This window comes from Furipterus horrens, unplaced genomic scaffold (assembly GCF_987537825.1).
Source record: "Furipterus horrens unplaced genomic scaffold, mFurHor1.1.pri manual_scaffold_10, whole genome shotgun sequence".
Taxonomy (NCBI): Eukaryota; Metazoa; Chordata; class Mammalia; order Chiroptera; family Furipteridae; genus Furipterus; species Furipterus horrens.
Window position 1 is genome coordinate 83,753,549 of NW_028327180.1, and position 18,206 is coordinate 83,771,754.

At 38.0% G+C, this 18,206-nt stretch overlaps 1 protein-coding gene across 1 annotated transcript; it reads left to right on the forward strand.

Annotated features, from left to right (window-relative positions):
* The first annotated feature begins 2,595 nt into the window (after positions 1 to 2,595).
* G3BP1 (G3BP stress granule assembly factor 1) lies at positions 2,596 to 17,820 on the forward strand. Its single transcript, XM_090288458.1, has 11 exons — positions 2,596 to 2,708; positions 5,302 to 5,383; positions 5,993 to 6,166; positions 8,900 to 8,990; positions 10,652 to 10,745; positions 11,978 to 12,179; positions 13,289 to 13,390; positions 13,646 to 13,757; positions 13,971 to 14,099; positions 14,414 to 14,523; positions 17,595 to 17,820. The coding sequence occupies exons 1-11, from the start codon at positions 2,614 to 2,616 to the stop codon at positions 17,799 to 17,801; spliced, it is 1,398 nt and encodes a 465-aa protein (XP_090144584.1). The 5' UTR covers positions 2,596 to 2,613; the 3' UTR covers positions 17,802 to 17,820.
* The last annotated feature ends 386 nt before the right edge of the window (positions 17,821 to 18,206 follow it).

Genomic DNA, 18,206 nt, shown 5'->3' on the forward strand with positions numbered 1-18,206 from the left:
AAGCTGTTCCGTAGTGGCTGTAGCTTGGGGAAAATGAAGAACAAGCCTTCACCTGACTTCTTAGGTTTTGGTGAAACAAGCAGTGAGTGAGACAGACGTTCCATGAGTAAACACACTTATATGAGGACAGACATACCTCCCCAATTGCTTGTGCAGGAATTGACCAACCAGACTTAATTAGTTTTGCCCGTCCTTTAAGAAAACTGAAATAATATTTGTCTCCTTTTTTTAAATACTGTAATTAATCTATATATATCACTCTGTTTGCTTTTAAATTCAAGATAATTTTATTTACTTAAATGAAAATTTAAGAGTATCTCATGCCAAATATCTCTTCAAAGTTTTTCCTACTTTTTTTTGTTTGAATTTTTAAAAAATACTATTTTTCAATTACACTTTACATTTAATATTACTTTGTATTAGTTTCAGGTGTGTAGCAGAGTAGTTAGAAAATCATATCCTTAAAAAGTTTTCTTTTGAAATAATAACTGATGCCCTGGTTGGTGTGGCTTAGTGGATTGAGTGCTGGCCTGAGAACCAAATGGTTACCAGTTCAATTCCCAGTAAGGGCACATGCCTGGGTCGTGAGCCAGGTCCCCAGTTGGGGGCATGTGAGATGCAACAGATCCATGTATTGCTCGCATGTCAATGTTTCCCTCTCTTTCTCCCTCCCTTCCCCTCTCTAAAAAATAAATAAATCTTTAAAAAAAAATAACTGACAATAACTGAGGACTTAGTATCTGTCATGTGTCTTAATGCTCAAAGGTACTGGCTTTAAATCATAATTTTGATGTGGGATTGCTTTGTTGAGTAAAAATTATTTTGTTAACTTTTATCCATATTATTTTCAGATTATTTTTCGTCCCATTACAGAATAAATTAAGCATATCTAAAACGTTCAGTTTCTGTGGTTTCATTTATAAAGATACCAAATATTTCTCTGACTTAGTTTGACTAAATATGTAATAGCATGTGCCTGTATGCCTAAGCTATATTTACTTTTTGATTTTATTGCCCTCGAATGAAGTAATTCCATAAATAAGAATATGTTTGTTCTCTTACAACTGGAACACTCTTAATTGGGTTTAATAACATAAGAAAATTATGATATGATGCATGTTAGAAATACATACCTTTGAGGATCTTATATTTAGTGTATGAAAATTGACTATTGGGAAAAGTGATGAATTAATTCTTCATAGTGGTTTTTTTCCAGTATTTAGCTGATTGCAATAAATTTATATGAAGTCTCACCTGGTCTGTGGGTTTTTTTTTTTATAATATTTCTTTTTAAAACTAAGAATTTCTGCCCTGGCTGGTGTGGTTTGGTGGATTGGGTGCTGGCCTGCAAACCAGGGGGCTACCAGTTCACTTCCTGATCGGGGCGCATGCTGGGTTGTGGGCTTGGGTCCCTGTTGGGGGCACGCGAAAGGCAACCACACATTGATGTTTCTCTCCCTTTCTTTCTCCCTCCCTTTCCCTCTAAAAATAAATAAATAAAAATCTTAAAAAAAAAAAAAAACTAAACTAAGAATTTCTTTTTTTAAAGTATATTTTACTGATTATGCTTACAGTTGTCCCATTGTTTTTCCCTTTGCCCTCCTCCGCCTGGTACCTCCCCTTCCCTCCAGCAATCCCACCGCCCTTAGTTCATATCCATGTGTTGTACATGTAAGTTCTTGGGCTTCATCCTTTCCTATACTATTCTTAACTTCCCCGTCTGTTCTGTTCCTACCAGTTATGCTTCTTAATCCCTGCACCATTTCCACATTTTTTCCCCTTCCCCCTCCCAGCTGGTAACCCTCCAAATGATCCCCATACCTATGATTCTGTTCCTGTTCTGATTGTTTGCTTAGTTTCTGTTTTTATTTTTTAGATTCATTTATTGATAGTTGTGAGTTTGTTGGCATTTTAATGTTCATAGTTTTGATTTTCTTCTTTTCCTTAAGTAAGTCCCTTTAACATTTCATATAATAATGGCTTGGTGATTATAAACTCCTTTAAGCTTTACCTTGGCTGGGAAGCACTTTCATCTGCCCTTCCATTCCAAATGATAGCTTTGCTGAATAGAGTCATCTTGGTTGTAGGTCCTTGCTTTTCATCACTTTGGATACTTCTTGCCAGTCCCTTTTGAGAAATCAGCTGATAGTCTTATGGGAACTCCTTTGTAAGTAACTTTTCTTTTCTCTTGCTGCTTTTAAAATTCTTTGTCTTTAACCTTTGGCATTTTAATTATGTGTCTTGGTGTGATCCTCTTTGGGTCTAGCTTCTTTGGAATTCTGTGCTTCCTGGACTTGTATGTCTATTTCCTTCACCAAATTAGGGAAGTTTTCTTTCATTATTTTTTCAAGTAAGTTTCCAATTTCTTGCTTTTCCTTGTCTCCTCCTGTCACCCCTATGATTTGGATGTTGGTGTGTTGAAAGTTGTCCCAGAGGTTCCTAAGCCTCTCATAAAACCAAGAATTTCTGAAGTGATTTTTTTACTTTGAAATGGTTTTAGCTAAGTGATTATCTTCTTCCCTGCCATCTTTTTCCTTTGTATAATACTTGATCTTTCTGGTTGAACATATTTAACTTTTTTTTTTTTTTTTTCAGGTTGAATTGACCAAAGCAATGGTTATGGAGAAGCCTAGTCCCCTGCTGGTCGGGCGGGAGTTCGTGAGACAGTATTACACGCTGCTGAACCAGGCCCCAGACATGCTACACAGGTACAAGTTTTGCTCCTTGTATCATCACATCCTGTGTTTAGCATGTCGGTACTTATCCTGGAAATTCTCTCAATCATTATGCACCTTGTAGGGTTGTAGCATAATAGCACTTTGTATAAGGACCAATAAGTTATGGTTGTTAAAGTGATATTTTAAATGAATAAACAAAATTAAAAAATTAGACTTACGTTACAAAAAATTACACATTCTCGGAAAAATAATACCTGCATATGTAAAGATATAATATTCATGCTTTTGTTTCCTTTTTTTGTTGTGCTGTTTTTGATGAGTCATGAATTATTTAGTAGAAATGTAAACATACTTTTGTGTCGATGTGCTTTAAAAAATTTTTTTTTGTTTTTTTAGTGTAAATAGTACATGTTGGTATAAATTAAAGCAGAAATTGAAATAAACATGGAAATAAATCCATGCTAACAGTTTTTCTACTTATGTGCAAACATTTTAATATATTGTCTTTGCTTTTTTATTTGATAATCTGGCCTCTTTTTGCGTGGGTTATACATGTCACATTAATTTTTGTATCCACAGAGTTTATTTTATAGAGATGTAGCATACCTTAATTCCCTAAGGAATGCTTTTATTATTTCCCCTTATAAACAGTGCTTCATTATACGTAACTCTTAAGTCTATTTTTATGGACTTGTTAAAATTCTTAGAAAATCTGAAATATTTATTTGCTGGACAAGAACTATTTTTCCTCTATATTTTGACCAGCTTGTATATTGGATAACACATGATTATGAGATGCAAAAGAAAATTTATAAATTCTTTCTTTAACTATATTCGATTTTTTTAAAGTTAAATTTGTTGGGGTAACATTGGTTTATAACATTATGTGAATTTCAGGTGTACAGCTTTATAGTACAACACCTGTATACTCCATTATGTGCTTACCACCCAGAGTCTCCTTTGTTACTGTGTATTTGACCCACTTTACCATCTTCGTCCTCCCCACACCCTTACTCTCTGGTAACCACTGTTATGTTTGTCCTTATATTTGTTTGTTGGTTTATTGCTTTCTTTTTCATATCCCACATATGAATGAAATCATAGTTCTTATCCTTTTCCAACTTACTTCACCTAGCATGATACTCTCAAGACCCACCCATGTTGTTGTAAATGGCAATGTTTTACCTTTATGGCTGAGTAGTATTCCAGTGTATATATGTACCATTTTTTCTATATCTGGTTATCCATCAGAGGGCACGTAGGTTGTTTCCATTTCTTGGCTGTTGTGAATAATGCTGCAGTGAACTATGGGTACATATATCTTTACAAATACTGTTTCCATAGTGGCTGCACCAATTTTGCATTCCCATCAGCGGTGTGGGAGGGCTCCCTTATAAATTTGACTTTGAGTCCTTACTGTGAAAATGGCAAAGCTCCATCTCTCTCTTTGTTTTTGACTTTACAATTTTTAAACACTTCTACCTATTTCCTCTTGATCTTTTCCAGAAGTTTTTAGTAAGGCATTGTGGGAGAGTTAACCTCATTTTGCAGATAAAGATATTTAAGGAGTTAAAAATTTGCTAGTATTCATGACTATTAATGATAGAAAAAGTCTCTAAACTTTTTCCCTTTTTGTTGTGTTTTAGGTCAAAATTTTATTCTGTGTCCTTAGAAATTAGATAAATTGGAATTTAAAAAGAAGCTGGAGTTGAAAGAAACTAACCAAGTGTATTCATATATTTTTTCTCAATATTGCTATTTAGTGATTCTTAGGCATTCTTTTTTTTCACATTTCATCTCTGAGGTATATCGTAAATGTAAAGAAAAGTGGCTTAGCCAGCAGTGAACTGATTTCACTGGCTAACATGCAACCTTTTAATAACTTTAACAATTAAAAGGTATGCTTGGGGTCTTGTGGGCCCAGACCTTTCCCCCTTTCGGGGGGAGGGCACAGTCAGGATGTACAATGGCATGTATGGCCTTATTTGTGAAAAATTGTTTATCTGGAATACAGATAGCAAATCCTTATAGTATGGTTAATCTTGTGTTGGCTTTCCTGATCCAGTATAGTATTGTAATGAAAACAAAGCAATTGAGGCTAGAAAAATGAAAGTTATGGGAATTTTACAGCTTATACTGCAGCCGCAAAAATTATTGAGAACAACATCTAAAACGCACCTACATGATATGAGTTACTGGGTTTCAATGGGAATTTCTCATGTGTATTCTTAGGTACAAAAGGACTCTCCAAGTCTGTGAAGAGTATAGATGTCCTCATCTGTATTAAAACTGCCTGTTTTCTTCTTGAATGAAAACAGGAACATTTATTTTAAGTGGCCTTCCTGACATGAACTTACAAGATCCTTCTCAACATGATCATCCTACCCTGAAACCTTGGAAGTTTTGACTTGTAAAATAAGTGTTCTGCCTCACTGACCAAATTTCTCCGCATTCAGCAAAGTTTGACACGTAGGGGATGAACCTAGGATTGCATACAAAGATGAGAAAGAAAATATGCTCCTGCTTCCAAGAATCTGCCACTGAGGTGGTTAGGTACCAGACATGAAAAATAAATACCTGGTCTTAGGATACTTGAAGATGACAAGTAAATTATATTTTACAGATTTTATGGAAAGAACTCTTCTTATGTCCATGGGGGGTTGGATTCAAATGGAAAGCCAGCGGATGCAGTCTACGGACAGAAGGTAAGCATACTGAGGTTTATGTGGGCTGCTAAGCAACTAGAAAATGACCCCAAAAATTGAGGTAGATGCATGCTTAATAGATTTGCTGACGTTTAAGGATCAACTTTCTCAACATTTTAGAAAGTCAGGTATTCAATAACTTGGGTTAATATGATAGTTATTGAAATGCTTATGATGTCACATTTGTTCATTTGGTATGCTATATGCTGAAGGTATTTTATATTAGGAAATAATTGGTTTTAGCACGGAGATCATCTATTGGAAACATTTTTTAGTTTATGTTATTTAGGACAATATTTTAAAAAGCTTGGGTGGTCACGAGGAATATACTACATTAAAACAAATTAGGGGAGCATTTGAGATCTTGTTCCCTGGCATATTCATTAGTTTGGCTTCAATAAACTCTCTCTCTCTCTCTCTCTCTCTCTCTCTTTCTCTCTCTCTCTCTCTCTCTCTCTCTCTCTCTCCACACACACACACACACACACACATCAGAGTAGGGTCTGTATAATTGAAACATGCAAATTCTCTGTGTTGTGTTGGAAAGTTTTTGTTGTTGTTGGAGATTGTGTAAAATGTCTGGCATTAACGCATTTCTCCATTCCTTAGGAAATCCATAGGAAAGTGATGTCACAGAACTTCACCAATTGCCACACTAAGATTCGCCACGTTGATGCTCATGCCACTCTGAACGATGGTGTGGTGGTCCAGGTGATGGGGTTGCTCTCTAATAACAACCAGGCTTTGAGAAGATTCATGCAGACATTTGTCCTTGCTCCTGAGGTATGAAAAAAGAAGCAACAAATGGTTGTGCATCTCTTTAAAAATTATTCTTCTGAAGTTTCAAATTTACAGAAAAGTTGTGGTAATAGTGTAATAACTCCCACATACTCCTTACCTAGAACCACCGTCAATACTTTTCCACACATCTATAATTCTTTTTCTATTAATCTATTGTTTTAAATTCTAAACCTTTTGATAGTAAGTTGGAGGTACCATGCCTTGTCATCCTCAAATACTTGAGCGTTTTCTGCGATGAAGGAATGAAATTCTCTTCCACATTATAGTACAGATTCACGATGTAGTGATGTAATACAGTTATCAATCTGTAGTCTATATTTAAATTTTGGTTATCTTCTCAATAACGTCCTTTACAGTAGTACTCCCCACCCCCCACCCAAAATTGAATCTAGTATTACACGTAGTGTGTAGCCATCAACTCTCTTTAATCTCCCTTTATCTACATTAATTATTTAATCTTTTTTTTTTTTTTTTTTTTATGGCATTGACATTTTGAAAGAGCATGATCCAGTTACTTTGTAGAATGCCTCAGTTTTAATTGTCTGATACTTGTTGTGATTAGATTTAGGTTGTGCACATAGGTCGCTTTTAGTGCTTCACATTAGGGAGGCTCTTGATTCATTTAGTCTTCAAAATTTTTTTTATTTATTGATTTGTTTTGACAGAGAAGGGGGGAGAGAGAGAGAGAGAGAGAGAGAGAAACATTGTTTTGTTGTTTCACTTATTTATGCACTCATTGGTTGGCTGTTTCTTGTGTGTGGCCTGGTGGGGCATTGTGCCCTGGTGGGGGTTGGAGCCTGCAACCTTACCCTTTCGGGAGAGTGCTCTAACCAGCTGAGCTAGCTGACCGGAGCCTCATTTAGTCTTACTATTAGTGATGTTAACTTTGATCACTTAATCAAGGGGATGGTCAACAGGTTTTGTGACTGTGCAGTTAATATTTTTGTTTTTCTCATTAGTAAGTAAATTGTGGGTGAGTCTTTGAGACTTTGCAGATACCCTCTTCTTCATCAAACTTATGTGCTAGTTTTTGCATTCATTGATGATTCTTGCTGGAACCAACTGCTACTCTGATGGTTACAAATGATGCTTATCTGATTCTATCATTCTATATTTATTAGTTGGTATTCTGCTATAAAGAATTTTGCCTCTTCTATCTGTTACCACTCATGGAGTCTTTGTTTACTTAATGGATTTAATTCATTGCTAACTTTTTTAAAAAATAACTTATTTATTTATTAGTTTTGTTTATTTATTTGTAGAGAGAGGGGAAAGGAGAAAGAGGGAGAGAAACATCACTGTGTGGTTGCCTCTCACTGGCGCCCCCAACTGGGGACCTGACGTGCAACCTAGTCACGTGCCCTGACTGGGAATCGAACCAGTGACGCTTGGCTCGCAGGCTGACGCTTAATCCACTGAGCCACAGCAGCCAGGGCTCAATTCATTGCTAACTTTGTATCGACGTCTAAAATGTCCCAGACATGCTAAGTGTGAACCTCTTTAAGCTGGCTTCTGTGCGTGTCTACATAAATACATATAAGCACTTGGTAAGTTTGTGGCACAAGGTGTTTCGGGCCCACCTAGCACTGTCTCTGCCCCAGCCCTGGAATCAGCTGTTTTCTTCAAGAAGTCCTGGTTCTTTTTAGTTATCATGCTTCTCATGAAAGGACCACAGATTTATGTTGAGTAATTTCATTTGTACTGTTTTCCCAACTGGTCCAGACTGAACCATGGCAGGAAACCTGTGTATGTAAGCATGTGGAAGTGGTTCAGTAAAGACTTGCTGATTAAGTGTTTTCTCTAGTATTACTCTTACATATTTTCTGTTCAGGATAGTGAATCTAAAACCCCTCTCATTTTACTGTTTGAATATAAAATAATTCAGTTGTCTTTGAAAAATTACATGAGGTCATTTTAGTCATGATTTTTAGAGGAAAGCTTAGGTTCTCTGCATTGTAAAATTGTTAATGGACTTTTAAATATGCACAGGGTTATGGGATATGAAAGGAAGAATCTAACATTACCTTAGTATACAGTGCATTGTTACATAGACTATCTCATGTAATACTCAGAGCTCTAAGGAATAGGGTGGTATCCATTTTTGCAGATGAGGACAGAGCCTTAGAAGTTGAATAAGTAGTAGTTGATACAGTTGGATTTAATTCAAGAGTATCTTAATCTAGTGTATGGAAACCTTTTCAGCTACACCACCCTTGAGTGCCTGTATCAGTAATCTTAGATACAGATTTAGGGAGTTTAAAATCTCTGTCACAGTTGGCAATAGGTGTTTATTTATTGTTCAAGAAATGATGTGAGGTATGGGCTGTGGCATTTTACATACTTAAAGCTTTATCAATTTTTGCGTATCCATCTGGTGGTATTTAAAGCAAGCCATATATTTGAGTGTGGTTTTTAACAACCATAATGTAGAGCAGGGCTTTTTAGCCTTGACAGTGTTAATATTTTGAGCTGAATAAGTCTTGGTTGTGGCTGGCTGTCCTGTGCATTGAAGGATGTGTCGCAGCACCCCTGCCCCCTCTACTCAGTAGTTGTCAGCTGCTGTGCTCCTTGTCGCGAACACTGGAATGCCCTCTGATACTGCCGGTGGCTCCTGGGGGCGGGGGCAGCAGCGCCCTCAGCTGGGAACCACTGGTGTAGGGCGATTGGGCTTGTTAAGTCTGCCGAGTAAGTAAAAACTTTCTGTTGGCATTGCAGGGCTCTGTTGCAAACAAGTTCTACGTTCACAATGATATCTTCAGATACCAAGATGAGGTCTTCGGTGGCTTTGTCACTGAGCCTCAGGAGGGTAAGTTACTTGCCTAAACTTTTTTGATGGTGGCAGTTGACTCAGAGAATATGGGTTTCTTGAATGTTTTCATTATCGTCTGTATTCTTCATTAGTAACTTATACTTGTCATGACATATGGAGGGCCTGTGTTTTTAACCTACTTGAAGCTAATAGGTTAGTCTATTTCATAGATATTGGTAGAAGACCTAAAACTCGTAAATCAGAAGTAGTCAGGTTATTACAGTTTCCACAGGACATAGAAGTCCAAATGATACCTGTATGGTAACAAGGTACGTTATAAGAATGGGACCTTGAGTTTAGGGAACCCAAGTCTTTTATATTTTAAGTCATGCACGCAGACAGGGTTTATTGGTGATATGTTCTCATGGAAGAGAATGGGCCTTGCCGAGGTGGGAGAAAAGGCAAGAGCAAAGGTGGCAAGGGCAGGGGTGGCCAGAGGCGGGGCAGCTGAAGAGGGCCCGTCCTTTGTTCTGAGGATTCATATAGTTGGTGGGATGGGGCAGGGTGAAGAAGTTACATATTGATTGACAGGTAAAGGCAATACCAACTTTAGGGGGAAAGCGTGAATACCCAAAGCTGTTACTGGGCTTCTTCCTTTGGGCACTGTGGGCCCCTTCTGTCCTGAAATGCCTTGGGATGAATATGAATACACAGTTTCAAAGACTTTCTTTCCCAGATAGTGGAAACCATACATAGAATTCCAAGGACTGCCCTCCTCCTGTGTTAGCATGGTGTTTCCTGTGATGTCGGAACACCTGGCAATCGACCAGGCTCAGGATTGCTGAATTAGTGGGTGAGACATGTCTCCCTCCTCCTCCCTGCCTTGATTTGCTATCCTAACATGCCCAGCTCAAGCATTTGGAACCCAAATCTTTGGGAGTTTGGGGCGATGACCACTCTCACTGCTTCCTGCTGCAAAGGGACGTTGAGCCTTCTCTGGGTTCCGCCTGCTTTTGCTAACTCGGTCAGAGGAGGTGGAGGGAAATGCTTGTCCATCCATAGGCCATGATAGGTGTCCGGAGCCTGGGGTTCCAGGTGTCTATAGTGATTGTTGTATCCTAGAGGTGACAAATTTGACAAGGAGAGTAGTGGAGTGGAGGACTTGGGTGAACCCAAATCTTTTAGAATGGGCAGTAAACATGCCTTTCCTTGGCTCTGGAGAGACATACTATTTTCCAAGGGTGTTTGCTATGCAAATGTTCTTAAAAGATAGTCTGGAATGAAGGGTAGCAATTGCTTCAATTTTAAGATGTGTAGAAACACAAGAGACCTATGGATAGTTGTCTCAGAACAATTTCTGTGTGGCTGAGACGATTATAAGCGTTTTATATTTATTATATAATACAACAGCCTTATAGTTAAGTCTTGGGGTACTGTTGTCCCCATTTAGTAGATTAGGACAGTACGGCACAGATGAGTAATTTGCCTGATGTCGTCATGTAGCTAGTTAGGTGGTAGAGCCTGTATCGGATTACTGGCAGTATGACTTCAGGTTCTCTATTCTTAACCTGACACCATAGTTGCCTTTGTTCTGTCCTTAAAGGCTGTGCCATCGTTTTATTGAATATGTATCTGCTTTTCTTATTTTATTGGTTTTTTTATTATGATGAACATTGTGAATTAAGCACAAATTACTTTAAATCTCTCTTCTTACTTAGAATCAGAGGAAGAGGTAGAGGAACCTGAAGAAAGACAGCAGACACCTGAGGTGGTACCTGATGATTCCGGGCCTTTCTATGATCCGACTGTTGGGTAAGAAAAACTTTGTTCATCTGTCTAGTGCTGCATGAGAATTTGGGTTGTCTGGTCTTTCTCTTTGTTGGAGCGCAGTCACGTGTTCCTCACAATTATCTCAGAAAATAATGATAATTTCTCAAAAGAAAGGTTTCACTTTGTATCTTTGAGCTTCCAAAAATCTATAACATGTTTGTTATAGTTGGCACGATGAGGACTACTTAAAGAGTATCCACCAGTTGCTTTTTGGTTTAGTTTTTTCTGGGTGGTAAATGAAAAAGAGTTGGGATTTCTTACCAAGTACTAATTAACACATCAAGCCACTGCATTACGTGCTTTGTGCGGGGCCGGGGTGGGGTGGGGTGGGGTGGTTGGTATAAAGTGTACCGGGACTTACTTAGGTATAAATTGGTAGACATTCAGACATGATTTGTAGCAGTAAAGAATTTAAGTAATTAAGCCAGACAATAAATGCATGACTGTATCTTAGGTGGATTTTTTTTTTTTAACTTCAATCGGAACAGAAACGTGTTTGATAGGAATAGAAATGAATACAGTATTTACTTGTTGCCATGTAATACCAGTAATGTTAATATTCAGTACTTAAAGGACATTTTCAAATGTTTCAAGGTGTACTGATGAACACCACGAATCTACTGAATTAGAATTTCAGGGGGAAAAACACATGCAGCTTTGACAAACTGATTTATGTGGAACTTCAAAAACTATTCTGAATCATGATTAATGTCTTTTTTCTCCTATTTATGAAAGGTATTTTTTGGTGGTAAAACCACATAACAAAAGTTACCTTCTTAACCATTTTTAAATATACCGTATAGTAATGTTAACTATCTACACATGGTTGTACAACACAACTCTAGAACTTTTCATCTTGCAAAACTGAAATTGTCTCCACTGAACAGCTCAACAGCCCTTCTCCCTCCTCACAGCCTGTTAAGAGTTTTGTGATATGTGAGTGGTAAATTGTAATAGTTTTGGGATTCTAACTGAGAAACTGGTTTGGTTTATTTTGATCCATTTTGATTTATTTACTTAAGAGAATTGAGCCAATCTAACTGTAGTTAAAATTTGCTCATTGAGTGCTTTTCTTAAAAATTGTCTTGTTTTAATACTCAGAGATGTATTTCTTATGTCTTTTGGGGGTTCAGGTCTATAGATAATAAATACTTGGGAATTTCTTGCTAAATCGATGGAGGCAGAATGATATTTCTCAAATTTTCCTGTTAAAGTAATGATTTGGAAGAACATTTAGAGGAGCCTGTCGCTGAACCAGAGCCTGATCCAGAACCGGAACCGGAGCAAGAACCTGTATCTGAGATCCAAGAGGAAAAGTGTGAGCCAGTGTTGGAAGAAACTGCTGCTGAGGATGCTCAGAAGAGTTCTTCTCCAGCACCTACAGACATAGCTCAGACAGTGCAGGAAGACTTGAGGGTATGCAGCATGTCTTCATTTTTGCTCTATTTCTAGTTTTTTTAAAAAATCTTTTCTCCTTTATTATTGCTTGGTTGGCTTTTGTAGGTGTGTTTTCATATTGGTGGTTCAGGGAAATTTCTTACATACTGAACCAATCCTCAGATAAGAAGATGCACATTGCTTTGTAAAACCAAAAGTAACCTTTCCCCCCACTTTTAGACCAGAAATGTCAGGTACTATTTTATTAGCATATCACCAACCCATTGTCCTTTAAATTGCAAATTATTACGTGTTTGTTGTAACAAACAAATGGTAATATATCTTTAAAAAGTAATGTGAGACAACACACTTTCCTGCCTTTTTCTATGAAATGTAATTAAAGTTAACTTTATAGTAGGAATAGAAATAAATTGCCGAAATAGAACTACTTTTCTAATTAGAGTACCTGATTTCAAAATTTTGATGCTTTCAGTTACCCCCTCAGTCACATCAGGATGATGTTAACGAACTCACAGAATCATTACGTTTGATGCTCTATGAGGGAATATCTTCTAGTGCTGTATTTATGGGGTCAGAGTTCTTAGACTATCATTTATGTGTATCTGACAGTTAATTCAAGTGCCTGTGTGGCAGGCATTGTTTTAGGTATGGGAACTATCCTTTAGCTAGTGAGTGAGTAGGAAGAAAAGGTGGGATGACTTAGCTTGCAGGTGGAAAGTAGGGTGGCTGCATTGAGAACGGATAGGCAGTAGTTGTTAGGTGGCTATTATAGTAATTCTGGAGAGAAATAATGATACTTTGGATTAGGATCATGCTGGTAGAAACTGGAAAGAAAAGATACTTAACAGTTAAGAAACAGGATTTGGTGATTTTGATACGGATTGAGAAGGTGTTTCAAGATAATCCTAGAGTTGGTGTAATTGGATCAGTGTTTGTATCATAGTAGTCCTAAGAAATTTTAGTACTAAATTTGTGAATAGAGGAGGACAGAATCTCAGGATACTTATAAGCTATCCTGCTTATGAAAATGTAATGCATATATTATTACAAGAAATCAGGAGCTAATTGCTTTTATGTTGTTTTGATGTATGGTGTAATCAGCTGGTGTTGGTGTTATGTTACCTTAGACATTTTCCTGGGCATCTGTGACCAGTAAGAACCTTCCACCCAGTGGAGCTGTTCCAGTTACTGGGATACCACCTCATGTTGTTAAAGTACCAGCTTCCCAGGTGAGTTTCTAATTAAGCTTGTATTAAGGCACATTTTCTTGTATTTTGAGTAATGTTTCATAGAAGTTTAGACAATGTGGGAACTGATAGAGGACAGAGGAGAAGAGTAAAAGATGGTTTTTAATGATTTTTTTTGTATGTGTGAGAGAGAATTGTCATTTTCTAGCTTAAACCTTGTTGTTTGCTAAGAAACTTCACAAGAAAAAGTTAAGCTTGCTTTGTTTTTATGCAAAAGTTAACTGACAAATTTTTTAGCCTCGCCCGGAGTCTAAGCCTGAATCTCAGATTCCACCGCAGAGGCCTCAGAGGGATCAAAGAGTTCGAGAACAACGAATAAATATTCCACCTCAGAGGGGACCTAGACCAAGTAAGAGCACAGGAGGGTCACTTTTCTAGTTTAGGGGATTTTGAGGTGAGAACTTGCTTTTTTGGGGGGGAGGAGGTGGTGCTTGATATTTGCTTACTTAAAAAATTGTAGAGTTGGTAGAATTACCTGTATTTAGGGTAGAGAGAAAACAATTGAATAGAATGGTCACTGAAAGAGTGTCGTCTTTGATTTCTGTTTTTGTTTTCTCTTAAGTCCGTGAGACTGGTGAGCAAGGTGATGTTGAACCCCGAAGAACCGTGAGACACCCTGACAGTCACCAACTCTTCATTGGGAATCTGCCTCACGAGGTGGACAAATCAGAGCTTAAAGATTTCTTTCAAAGTAGGTGATTGAGTTTTAAACACTAAATTCATCTAATGTAGCACTCTCCAGTAGAAACAGAAGATGAGTCATAAATGTAATCATTTAACACAATTTGTCTAAGCTGTCATTTCAACATGTAAAAGTATAAGATGGTATATGTTTTTCTTGACTCAGTTTTCATAATTATGTGTTTTTTACACTTAATGGCACATCTTGTTGCAGAGTAACCACATTTCAAGTGTTCTGTAGTCGTGTCCTGTTGGACAGTGTGCATGTAATGTTCAAAGGAGATGTTCTACAGAGTTATTTGAGGATTTGTATTTCATTTGCAGATTATGGGAATGTGGTGGAGCTGCGCATTAACAGTGGTGGGAAATTGCCCAATTTCGGTTTTGTTGTGTTTGATGATTCTGAGCCTGTTCAGAAGGTCCTTAGCAACAGGGTAAGCAGTTTCTCAGCTTGATTTTTTAAAAAATAAGCACGTATGTTGGCTGTTTAAATCTTCATTCTCACCAGCTGTGTCTTATACGTAAAGTGTAATTTATTCCAACATGTTTGGGTAATATGTTCGATCATGTTCAATCATTAGTATCAAAAGAACTGCCTGGGAGTTTAGAACAACAAAGCTTCTGTCTAAATAACTTAGGTTTTGAATAAGTGAATGGTGAGAATGAAATAACTTTAATAGTTAGCAGTGTAATGAGATTTTTGCAAATTTCTTTCCTGCTGATGGCTTCTGGTGTGGAACATGAAATACAATGTTACCTTTAGCTAACATAATTTAAGAGCCTGTTTGCCCAGGGCGGTTTGGTATAAAACTGCTGCCTGGGCTATAACTATGAGGAGCTTCTCCTTTTAGTCTATAATTTTACTGGCTTTGGAGTTATCCTGTGTGGAACCACTTTTATTAACATAACTGTTAGTCTAATTACAGAGGGATTTGTAGACTCATAATCGTTTTACTGTGTAGTTCCTAAAGAACTCTTCCCTTCCCCCTCATCTTTCATTAGCAAGCAACACTTTTTGTAGCACTAGTAGTAGAGAAGAACAAAGGGCTAAATAATTGCTAATTTACTGAGATGGGTGTGGGATCTTAAACGGAAAATCTCACTTAAAAAAAATTGAGGTAAAATTCACATAAAATTAACTGTCTTAATTTTATTTTTAATTTCTATTTTTAATCCTTATCCGAGGACATGCTCATTGATTTTTGAGGGAGGGAGAGAGGGAGAGAAACATCGATGTGAGAGAGACATCGATCTGGGTGCCTCCTTTACGCACCTGGACTGGGGATAGTGTGCACCCAGACCGACAACCAAACCCGAGGCCTTTCGCTTTACCAAACTGTGCTCCAACCAACTTAGCCACACTGGCCAGGGCTGGTTTTACTTTTTAAAATGTGTTCTGTTTCTTAAAATAAATTTTTCAGTTATAGTTGACATGCAACATTATAATGTATATAGCAGGTGCTGAGACATTTATATAACTTATGAGGTGATCCCCCCCATAAGTCTAGTACAATACAGTGGCATTTACTAACACATACTATTGTACAACCATTGCCTGATTACAGACATTTTCATCAAAAGTAAGTACCTTCCCCATTAAGTAAGCAGTGTTTCCCCATATTCTTTCTAGCCAGCCCTTGGCAACCATGAATCTGCTTTCAATTTCTGCAAATTAAATCTACACATTTTATTAACCTTGTAATAGAAATGTGTCGATCAGGATTTCCCAGAGGTTGGTCAGAACCTATTATGTTCTCCACGGTGTTGATGGCTAACTTGCAAAGTTGAATGCTGTGGTCCTAACATCATCTGAGCCTTACTCTGCAGATGTGTGTTATCTTGAGCACCAGTGAGGTGTGTACACTGACTTCACTGTCTTTGTGAAGCGCCTCTGCAACAGCACTGAGAAAATGAGGAGACAATGTGGCTTATCTCACCAGAGCCACAGAATACTGAGCTCAGACCTCTCCAGTAGGCCTTATGGGTAAATCCATCCTTGAGCACGCAGTAGGTACAGTGGCTGGCCAGTGTTTTTGGTGCAGCCTTGAGTTCTATATTTCCTTGTAGAGTGTGAGGTTCCCAATGGGCTAAAGGAGGTCAGATATGATAATTGGCTTCTTAGTTAATTGTCCAAGATAAGGGGTTTCTTTTAGTGGATGTGGGTAATCTATGGTGTCTCTGTGCCTAAGGGTTGTTTGAGGTGACTTTCCTCAGAAGAGGGGTTGTGAGTGTGTTCGATACCTTTTCATTCAGATTGCCTCCACCCCTGTGATAAGTCCTCAGATGTCTTCCATAACTGTGTTTAATGCACTTCTAGCCCCAGCCTCTCCCTCCTTAATCTTTCAGACTTTAATATGATTTCATTTTTTCTGTTGTAGCTAGAACATTGCCTGGAACAGCACTTGAAATTGCGTGTGAAGTGATTTGTATAGTGTGTGTATAAAAATATTTATGATATTTATGTTGTCTTAAATATATATTTAATCCGACTTTAGAGTTCAAAAAAGACTCTTCTAAATGTATATTTTTAGATCACTCCTTTGTACTTCGGGAATGTTAAATGGAGCTTGATTTTTTTCCCCCTCCTCTCACTGTATTGCTGGAAATGCCTTCAGTAATTTTTATGAGTGCAGAAGTAGCTTGTATAAGCCTGGAGACCATGTGTTTGACATGCTCGATTGGAGCATAGTGGTCCCGAGCTTACAGTTTGCAGTCCGGTGGCTCGCTTTACATCTCCTTCATCGCTCACTTGTGCTGTGACCTGTGGGCTGAGAGTTCCTGACTCCCTGGCCCGTCGTTTGCCAGTCTCTCAGATAGGCGTAATAGCAGACCTCAGAAGGTTAAATAGGATGATACATGTGAAGCATATAGAACACTTATCTTCATAGTAAGTCCTGTTAGATATTTATTTTAAACAACATTTCATTTAGAAAACCAGTGAGGGCCAGTGAGGTGTGTACATGGAATTCACTGGAATCTGGAGTAACCCTTTGTTCCCTACTTTTAGCACTATTGGGCGAAAAGAAGGCCAAAGACTTCCAAAATCCTATTAAGGCAAATATCATTTTGTGAGTTATTTAGATGAAATTAATGATGTTTTTGAGATGTATTTGCACTTGGCATAAATATGTGCAGCACAGCCTTCTCACATTAGGTGACAATGGGGTTTTACTCTAAAGCTCTCAATCCATAGAGAAGGTGGCAGTTCTTATGTTCTATCTATGTCATTCTATGGGAAAGAATATTTAATAAGTACAATGAGAATTACTTGTGTTGCCATGCTGTTTAAACCGACTTTTTGAACTAGCCTACATAACCCTGCCTACCTAACCACCTTTCCGTGTATTTGTTCATGGGAATGTGTGTTCTGAATTGAAACAAAAACTGACCTGTGAGAACATACATAGTTGTAAGCTGCTGGTTCTTTATAATGGCTTTGTTTTAACTTTGTTAATTGGTAGCCCATCAACACTGTGTGTAAGTCTTCTCACTTTGACTCTTACAGCCCATCATGTTCAGAGGTGAGGTCCGTCTGAATGTGGAAGAGAAGAAGACTCGCGCTGCCCGGGAAGGGGACCGGCGAGATAACCGCCTGCGGGGACCCGGAGGCCCTCGAGGTGGGCTGGGCGGTGGAATGAGAGGCCCTCCCCGTGGAGGCATGGTGCAGAAACCAGGATTTGGAGTGGGAAGGGGCATTGCTCCAAGGCAGTGAATTGCTCTTCACTGATTTCCACGCAGCAGTACAAACCCCTGCGCCTGCAGAATGGTGAATTTCTTCAACCACCCTTGGTATCTTGCAGTATGACCCTGGTCTCTTATAAACTGCTTCAGTTTGTACAATTTTACTTTTTGTGTTAATGGTGTGTGTACCCTCCCCTCCCTTACCCTCTCCTCACCTTTTAGTCCATCACTTCCAATTTTGTGGAATGATACTTTAGGATAAATGGATTTTAAAAGAAGAAAAACAAAAAGACTGAATTTCCTTGCTTTACTTTGCATATATAGACTGGATGTTGTTTTTTTTTTTTAACAGCCATTTCCCCAAAGTAATGTGTCTTGCTTATTACTGACATTTGGTATGTTTTATTCATTGGGGTATTTCTTATTTTCTATGTGT